The sequence below is a fragment of the Pseudorasbora parva genome, chromosome 9 (assembly GCF_024679245.1).
Source record: "Pseudorasbora parva isolate DD20220531a chromosome 9, ASM2467924v1, whole genome shotgun sequence".
NCBI classification, from domain to species: domain Eukaryota; kingdom Metazoa; phylum Chordata; class Actinopteri; order Cypriniformes; family Gobionidae; genus Pseudorasbora; species Pseudorasbora parva.
In genome coordinates this window covers 21,992,068-22,002,295 of record NC_090180.1, presented here as the reverse complement: position 1 = coordinate 22,002,295, position 10,228 = coordinate 21,992,068, and the positions used below count along the sequence as shown (strand labels likewise).

The window sequence follows — 10,228 nt, the reverse complement described above, 5'->3', positions numbered from 1 at the left end:
GTGCAAAAAATCCCTTCTTCTTCTTTCGGTTGTTCCCTTCAGTGGTCGCCACAGTGAATCATCTGCCTCCATCTATTCCTATCCTCTGTATCCTCTTCTCTCAGACCGACTACCTTCATGTCCTCCTTCTCTACATCCATAAACCTCCTCTTTGGTCTTCCTCTTGACCTCCTGCCTGTCAGCTCTAACCTCAGCATCCTTTTACCGATGTATTCACTCTCCCTCCTCTGAACATGTCCAAACCATCTCAACCTGGCCTCTCTAACTTTGTCTCCAAAACATCTAAAATGTGTTGTCCCCTCTGATGTACTCATTCCTGATCGTATCCATCCCCGTCACTCCCAAAGAGAACCTCAACATCTTCAGCTCTGCTATAGCTCTTCCTCCTGTCTTTTCCAACTTTTGCAACTTTGTAAGCATGGACATGTTTTCAGTGCATTTGTTATCAAAAGAACCTGCTCATCTTTGATAACAATATTCTGGATTACATGATGCAATACAGACCTGTCATTATAGTATTTCCACAGCACTTAACCCCTTTCACATTTAGGACCCTAGCCTATAACCTGCACAAGGGAAATCTTATTTTTAAGAATAGCCTACTATTTATTATTTTCGAGATCCAATGTCTCTTAAGATTAGAAGATCTCAGAATATTTAACCATTTTCATTGTCTGCTATTTCAGAGGTCCATTGTCCCACTGGGAGCTAATTGCTCCACATATAGGCTACAGGAGGTAGGTTACCTGGACCACTGCTTCAGAAAATTGTCCCCTTTCAGAAGAAACTCAGTCTATTGATTATAGGTTTGAGGGGTAGGCTAATTCTAGTGGAAGTTATCAAGATAGGCTATCAAAGACGAAGCCTGAAGAGATCCTTTGTGTCCACACTGTTCTTCTGTGTCCTTGGAGAAATACGATCTGCTCTTTTGATATCATGATGCCTATATGTTCCAGCGCACATCTCCTCGCCACAGATGTGCAGATGAGAGAACAGCTCTTCAGTAGGCTAGTCATGGTGTCCTACATCACAGACTGCATTGAAAAGCCCATCCGCGTGTGTTTTGAAAGTCTCGGCAAGTTCGTAGGGCTTCACCCGTGGTGGTTTATCACTTTTCCGCTTGTGGTATCCGCAGGTCTCGGTGGAGGATTTTACTTTCTAAACGACCTGAAATCCAACGACATAGTGGAGCAGTTTACTCCGAAAAACGGCCGCGCTAAAGTGGAGAGACGTTTCTTTCAAGAAACGTTCCCACCGACTGACACACAGTTTTCAATTATGCGATTAAACACTGACGGGGTTTTTGCATCTTTGATATTCTCATGTCAGACAAACATACTCAGTGCTGCCGCACTAGAGGAGGTCATCCGCATCGATGGACGGGTCAGAGGAATCACCGCAGCATACGACGCACATCAATTTGAGTTCTCGGATATTTGCGCTACTGTGAACGGAACATGCAACTCTAATGTAATGCTTGATGTTCTACATTATAATGCCAGCAACATTCATTTTGTCAACATAACGTATCCTGAGTACTGTCCGTCCGAATTCAAATGTCTCCACATGGGAAATCTCATCAGTGAGGTGGAGGTGGATCACAGTGGAGTTGTTCGAAGTGCCAAAGCAATGAGACTTTTCTATTATCTCAAAGAGAGCAATAATACACTGGGAGATGTTTGGCTTCAAGAGGTGATAGACCTGCTCTCGAATATAACGACCTCTGTAACAGAAGTAAGTAGAAGTGAATGTTTTTGTACTCCCTGAATCTGTGTGACCAATGTGTCATTTAGCCTATTTTTGTCAGTTTTGAATTGTCCAATAAATTCAATTCAAACCTACAAACAAAACAAGGCTTTTTAAAAGATGAATTGGGTAAAATCTAAAATTACAGCCATGAACTTAATTAAATTAAATATTTTACCCTAACAATGTTATAAATTATGGAAAACATTATATGTATTTGATTACACTTTATTTTTTTAGTTTAATTATACTTACTTAAGTACTGAGTAATATCAAAACTAGGCTACATATAATACTTGCTATAGTTATAGTTACAGTTAGGGTTTGGTTTAGGGTTGGTTTCTTGTATTTATGCATCATTTACTGTAATTACTATAGTAATTGCTAGTGTAATGACGTCACCTTAAAATAAAGTGTTACCAAATATTTTTTTGCATAATCGCACAAAGTGCTTAAACCTAGTGGCACCAAAAAGGAGACACTTCACACTTATGAATTGCATTGCATCAAAATCATATACAATCACACCATAAAATGGCATCTGCAATCTTTTTGTGAAATGTTTTTGTGGTGGGCTATCTTTATAATGCCAATTGGTTTGGGTATTCACAGATTAATTTTGTGTTTTGGGGGGTTCGCATACTGTGATTCTTTGTATAATCAATGATTCTTCAGTATGAGACACTTAATATTCAACGGTATTAGTATTGATCCTACTGTACTGATGCTGTTGTATAAGAACTGAACAGAGCTGAATGATGGCATCATTTTTTGCTGAACTGCTTTATAGACGAACTGAAATAATTACCTTTACAACGAAACTGAATCGATGCAAATGCATAATTTTCATTATTTATCGCTGTAATGCTGCTTACAAACAATCTGTATTCTATAAAGCGCTATATAAATAAGCATGACTTGACTTAAATGAAAGTATTAATGAAAGTTTTTCTTTTCAGGTATCCTTCTTCACCTCCTTGTCAAGACAACAGGAGTTTGAGAAGAGTACCCTATCTGTCACTGAACTTTTTGCAATTACTTATTTTCTTGCCATTTCATTTTCAATAATATCTTGCCTAAGGTTAGTGTAATACCCAGTGTATTTTATTTCATGAACTGAAATATATTTAATATATTGCAAATCTTATGTTGATTGCAAAAAGCTATACATTGTTCAATTTCACTCAACAGGTTTGACAATGTGAGGAATAAAGCCTGGGTGGCGTCTCTTGGCGTTTTTTCCACCGCACAAGCAGTGCTGTCCAGCTTCGGGCTGCTGTTGCTTATGAATGTGCCATTCGTTATTACTGTGGCATCTTCTCCATTCCTGATTCTTGGTAAGATATACTCTGAAATGTTTATCTTTATTGTTTTGAACTGATTGAACCCTACATATGGTACAGCACGGCACTAGCAATGGCAAGGTTGAACTTTTTTCCTAGGTAACAGATGTACTAATTAAAAAAAGGATAGTGGGATAATAAGTTGCGCCACCGTGCAATCATAACATAGGGCCATGGAAATATGACTTGCAAATGTTAAGCTGTGTCTTGTCAACTGGGGAAGTTGAGCAATTAGGGAATTAATCATTAATTCAATGAATTACATTTCAGCAAAAAACAAATAAACATGAAGTAACTATTTAGTAATCCATTAGTCTTATTTTTGGTGAATATTATTTGCTTTTTATGCTCTATTTTTTCACACAAAGTATAAAATATTTGAATGTAAAACAACCTTTTAACTTTGGTTAGAATATTTTTAATAGTATTTCCGGCATTTGGAGGCAAAGCTCACTATCACTATTACACGACCCACTGCTTATACAAATACATCTGACACACTTTACCTAAAGGACAAAGTGAGAGCTACACAACTATTCATAAAGAGATTGTAAAACTAATCCACATGAACTGAGTGGCTTAGACCAAATTTTCTGAAGACACTCGATCACTTTATATGATGAACAGATTGAATTTTTTTTTATTCACATATAAACATTCCCTGCTTGGTGTGTAAGAACAAAGCTTTTTTTTTTTTGGGAGCTCAAACATGCTGCAAAACACAATAATGAATCTCATTGGTTTTTGTGTAATCTCAAACGTCCTGGGAAACACAAGAATGAATCTCATTGGTTTTTGTGGAAGCTCAAATGTCCTGGGAAACACAAGAATGAATCTCATTGGTTCTTGCAGACTTTCAAATGTGCTGTATAACACAAAAATTAATCTTACTGGCTCTTGCAGAAACGCAAACATGCTGTGTAACATGCAAATTAACCTCATTGGCTCTTGCTGAAGTTCAAATGTGCTGCATAACAAAATTAACCTCATTGGTTCTTCCGGACGCTCAAACATGCTGCATAATACAAAAAATGACCTCATTGGTTCTAGCTGAAGCTTTTGGAAGATCAAATTTTCTGCATAACACACAAAAACGAATCTCAGAATCACAAACATGCTGCGTAATATGATAATGAACCTCATTGGTTCTTGCTGAAGCTCAAACATGATGTGTAACACACGAGAACAAATCTCATTGGTTCTTGCAGAAGCTTAAGCATGATGCGTAACACGAGAAGGAAACTCATTGGTTCTTGCACGTCAAGCTAACATGATTGAGCTTCCGTTTACCACAACCCATGTGTGCGTTGATGAATGTTTATATGTGAATTAAAGCCTAAGTTTGATCTGCTCATCATATAAAGCGATCAAGTCTCTTTAGACAAATTGGACTAAACCACTCAATTCATATGGATTCATTTCATGATCTCTTTATGACCTTAAAGCGTCAAAGTGGTAGTGGCGTAGCTGTCATTGAAGGGACAGAAGGCTCTCTGATTTCATCACAAATATCTTCATATTTGTGTTCTGAAGATAAACAAGTCTTATGGGTTTAGAATGACAATAGGGACAGATAATGACAGATTTTTGGGTGGCACATCTTACCCCACTAACTATGTCACATTGAATAACATTTCATATTCTCCACACGCATTTTCATTTCAAGATGTGAAACTGCTTTTTTAGGAATCGGGATCGATGACATGTTTATCATGATCTCCAGCTGGCAACGAACCAACATTCAAGACACGGTGCCAGACCGCATGGCTGATACCTACAGAGAGGCAGCCATTTCCATTACCATCACCACCCTGACTGACGTGCTAGCCTTCTACCTCAGCTACAGTAACCCCTTTGGCTCCGTTCAGTCTTTTTGCCTGTATGCAGGCACGGCCATCTTGTTTTGCTACTTCTATAACATCACTTTCTTTGGAGCTTGCCTGGCTCTGAATGGGAGAAGGGAGGGGGCAAACAGACACTGGTTAACTTGCATGAAGGTCCCAGAGGATATCCCACCAGGACAGTCTAAAGCGTACACTGTATGCTGTGTCGGAGGATCCTACAACCATGACACAGGAACAGAGGAAGAGAACCCAATGACATTGTTCTTCAGGAAGTACTACGGACCATTTTTGACAACAGTCTGGAGTAAAGCAATAGTAGTTTTTATCTACATAGCATACATTGCTGTTAGTATTTATGGCTGCCTGCAGCTTAAGGAAGGCATTGATTTAAAGAACCTAGCACTTGATAAGTCCTACATCGTCCAATACTATGATGCTGAGAAGACATACTTTCATTATCATGGTCCAAATGTAATGTTAGCCATCAATGGCACATTTCCATATTGGGAGGAGAATGAGCGCAATCAACTTGAGTCTTGTATTATGCAATTTCAGAAGCTGGATTCTGTCAAGAACTTGTCGACATATTGGCTTCATTCCTTCGAAAAATATGCAGAGGAACATGGTAGTAACATCAGCACAGAAGCTACATTTAAAACACATCTGAACGAGTTTCTGGACCACCATCCAATGCTCAAACAGGATGTCAACATAACCAATAATGACATAGCTGCTTCACGTCTGTTTCTTCAGACAATTGCTCAGAACTCCACAGAGAAGAACATGTTAAACTCACTACGGAAGACAGCAGAGAGCTGCCCGTGTCCGTTGTTGGTCTACCATCCAGCGTTCATATACCACGATCAGTATACTGTAATAGGGCATGTCACTCTCCAAACCGTCACAGTATCAACCGCAGTAATGCTGGCCATCTCTCTTGTGTTGATTCCAAATCCTATTTGCGCCTTGTGGGTGGCCTTTGCAATCGCTTCAGTCATTTTGGGAGTCACCGGCTTCATGGCACTGCTAAACATCAGCCTTAATTCAATCTCCATGATAAACCTGGTCATTAGCATCGGCTTCTCTGTGGACTTCTCTGCTCATATCTCCTACACGTTTGTGTCCAGTACTAAGCCCGACGTGAACGAGAGAGTTGTGGAGGCACTGACACACCTGGGCTACCCAATACTTCAAGGGGCTCTTTCTACAATTGTGGGTGTGGTCGTACTTTCAGCTTCCACAAGCTACATATTCAGAACGCTCTTCAACATCGTGTTGCTAGTCATTACTTTCGGGCTGCTTCATGGTATTGCTTTTATTCCAGTATTTCTAACTTTCTCTGGACTTTGCCACAAGTGACAGCAGCACTGAATTTTAATATTAAACAATTTTTTCTCCTCTCTATTTCTCAGTATAATTGAACTAAATAAAAAAGGGTTTTTTAGAATCATATTCAAACTATAAGTGTTTGTGTTGCAAACAGTAAGCTGATTTCATTTTCATTTGGAATAATTTTCACATTAAAAGTCTTTTAGGATGTGCTGGAAGAGACTTTACAGAGCGCTGGACTCTTGCATTGCTAAAACAAGATCTTGAAATGTTAATGTTGTAATGTTTTTCCATTCATTTTTTACTCTTAAAGGGGGGGGGTGAAATGCTGTTTCATGCATACTGAGCTTTTTACACTGTTAAAGACTTGGATTCCCATCCTAAACATAGACAAAGTTTCAAAAACTAATGTTGGACGTTTGATGGAGTATTTCTGTGTTAAAAATACTCCTTCCGGTTTCTCACAAGCTTCGGAGAGTTTTTTTCGAGTATGGCTCGACTTGACGTTAATAGACCGGAAGGTCCTTGTATGGGCCGTACGGGCTCTTCTCCCGGTAGGGTGCGCGCGCACGTCACTAGAGCGAGAGAGGAAATGCACGCACATAAACACTGCTCTCAAGCTGCAGATCCAGTCGTCCGTGAACACTTCTGTCGGTTATAGTCCGCGCCGCACTCCACTTCATTACTCCACTTTGACATCAAGCGACTTCAACGCTTCAGCACAGCATTCCCGGAAGGCAGCGCTGCATTTGAACCGATTTGAACGCAGAAATGACAGGAAGCTTCACAACATCGCATCTCAAAGTGGATCTCCACACTCCAAGAAGTGTTTTTTTTAGGCGGAGCGGTCCCAGCGATAAAGGTTCGGTCCTGCTTTGGAAGCAGCCGGTGAGTAAAACTGCTTCAAATGTCTGTGCTGTTGCTTATCGTCGCGTGAGTAAACATCAGTAAACGACACAATCGCGTGCTTCGTCATTCAAAAGCGCTAACGGACTTCATTGCTGTTCTATGTATAACGTTACACTAGTCTGACGTACAAAACCGTTTTGCTTGCTACTGCTAAGGTATAGTCCCATACAATAGTCCATAAACCGAATCATGTCCTCATAAACTGCGAGTAAAGACACACAAATGTTGACAGGCCACTAAATACAGTACATACCACAGAGACGGGCGTCCTGCTGTTGCCGTTTCTATTTCAGCCTCCAAATTAGATTCTGGATCAGATCTTTTAGCTGTGATCGATAGCAATGGTTTCTCCACGCTTGAGGACGTCACCGCTTTGCGCATTCGTCATTCTTTAGCTCCGCCCACATGATACGCCTCCAGGCACTCAGTTTTTTCCGGAAAGACTCGGTACAGCCCATATTTCTTTTATAAATATAAAACTAAAGACTTTTCGGAGATATGAAGGATGCAATACTACTCTATAGGTACTCAAGATTGACATGAGATTGACTGAAACTGAGTGTTTCACCCCCCCTTTAAGCATTTGCACGGAAGTGTATTACTTTAGAAATACACTCATCTAAAGGATTATTAGGAACACTACTAATACTGTGTTTGACCCCCTTTCGCCTTCAGAAGTGCCTTAATTCTACATGGCATTGATTCAACAAGGTGCTGAAAGCCTTCTTTAGAAATGTTGGCCCATATTGATTGGATAGCATCTTGCAGTTGATGGAGATTTGTGGGATGCACATCCAAGGCACTAAGCTCCCATTCTGTGGGGGCAATTTTAGAACAGTGAACTTATTGTCACGTTCAAGAAACCAATTTGAAATGATTCAAGCTTTGTGACATGGTGCATTATCCTGCTGGAAGTAGCCATCAGAGGATGGGTACATGGTGGTCATAAAGGGATGGACATGGTCAGAAACAATGCTCAGGTAGGTCGTGGCATTTAAACAATGCCCAATTAGCACTAAGGGGCCTAAAGTGTGCAAGAAAACATCCCCCACATCTTTACACCACCTCTACCAGCCTGCCTGCACAGTGGTAACAAGGCATGATGGATCCATGTTCTCGTTCTGTTTACACCAAATTCTGACTCTACCATCTAAATGTCTCAACAGAAATCAAGACTTGTCAGACCAGTGCAACATTTTTCCAGTCTTCAATTGTCCAATTTTGGTGAGCTTGTGGGAATTGTAGCCTCTTTTTCCTATTTGTAGTGAAGTCGAGTGGTATCCGGTGTGGTCTTTTGCTGTTGTAGCCCATCCGCCTCAAGGTTGTGTGTGTTGTGGCTTCAGAAATGTTTTGCTGCATACCTCATTTGTAACGAGTGGTTACTTCAGTCAAAGTTGCTCTTCTATCAGTTTGAATCAGTTGGCCCATTCTCCTCTGAGCTCTAGCATCAACAAGGCATTTTCGCCCACAGGACTGCTGCATACTGCATGTTTTTCCCTTTTCACACCATTCTTTTTAAACCCTAGAAATGTTTGTGCGTGAAAATCCCAGTAAAGGCGGGCATACACGGTGCGATTTTTGCTGTCGTACGAACTCGCAGACGATTTTTTTTTTCTCGGGAGAAATCGCATGGACATCGTAGATGCTCGTATGGTCGCGGCTCGCAGCGTGTGAGAGGAAATACGAGACGAGCCGGGCACGTTAAGAGCACCTCCCGACCTTACGATAATTTTTAAACATGTTTAAAAAGTTCGGGGAGTCGGCCCGATTTTTACCAGCATATGACTGTCCCCTATTGCCAAATCATGCACAAGCACGTCACATAGGCTCAATCTATGACTATTATTAGCTCAGTGGCTGCCACATACTGCGTACACACACACACACACACACACACACACACACACACACACACACACACACACACACACACACACACACACACACACACACACACACACACACACACACACACACACACACACACACACACACACACACGTTCTCTCTCTCTCTCACGTGCACTCTTCTCTCTCCCTCTGGTTGTTTCGGTTAAAAGGAATGGCTACTACTGTTCTCTGCTTTTCAACAAATCATTTGCACACCTTTTTTCTTTATTTTTTGTATCTGAAGCTATAGCAACAACATTGAAAGCTCCGGTGTCTGTGTTACACGAAAACTCGTGTGATCGCGGCCGGCTCGCGGTGCAAACAGTCGTGCCGTGTACCAGCTGATGTGATGCGATGATCAAATTAAAATGACTCGTAGCGTCTGCAATATCTCACGACCTTCCGAGTGTCCGAATTCGCACAGTGTACACCCGCCTTAACTGAGCAGATTTTGAAATACTCCGACCGACCTGTCTGGCACCAACAACCATGCCACGCTCAAAATTGCTTAAATCACATTCCTTTCCCGTTCTGATATTCAGTTTGGAGTTCAGGAGATTGTCTTGACAAGGACCACACCCCTAAATGCATTGAAGCAACTGCCATGTGATTGGTTGATTAGATAATTCCATTAATGAGAAATTGAACAGAGGTGTTCTTAATAATCCTTTAGGTGAGGGTATGTGGCTATGTGCACAATGCAAAAAATATTGTAACTCTAATTTAAAGTCAGCAACTGTAATATGATTACAAGAATTTAATAAGTAACCTGTATTTAGTCAAATAACTTGTCTCTTACAGATTTAAATGATCAACCATGATCAACCAGGGACACTTCCAAGGAGCTGCTTGAAACAGATTTCAAATATAACAACATAAATAAGAATAAACAACTAAAATCAAGATGCAAACTTATGCTTATTTTAATTTTTCCCTTAATTAATCCCTTAAAGATCCAGGTTTCCCACATTTTTGGACAAACTGCTAATATAATTTTAAAAGTGTGATTTGTAGACCTGGAAAAACTATTTCAACGAGTAACATCTTTCAAAAAAAAAAAAAAAAAGAAGAATGGATATTAAATGGAATGTTATTTCAAGCTCTAAAATATTTTAAAATAGAACCTCTTCTTTAATTGCAATTTGTGCTGAGTGTGTGAACCCTGAAA

General features: G+C 40.3%; 1 protein-coding gene across 1 annotated transcript; it reads left to right on the top strand.

The window, feature by feature from the left end:
• The first annotated feature begins 682 nt into the window (after positions 1 to 682).
• LOC137090371 (patched domain-containing protein 3) lies at positions 683 to 6,292 on the top strand. The gene is made up of 4 exons (XM_067454335.1): positions 683 to 1,734; positions 2,706 to 2,827; positions 2,938 to 3,083; positions 4,776 to 6,292. Exons 1-4 carry the CDS (start codon positions 937 to 939, stop codon positions 6,290 to 6,292), a joined length of 2,583 nt encoding a protein of 860 aa, XP_067310436.1. The 5' UTR covers positions 683 to 936.
• The last annotated feature ends 3,936 nt before the right edge of the window (positions 6,293 to 10,228 follow it).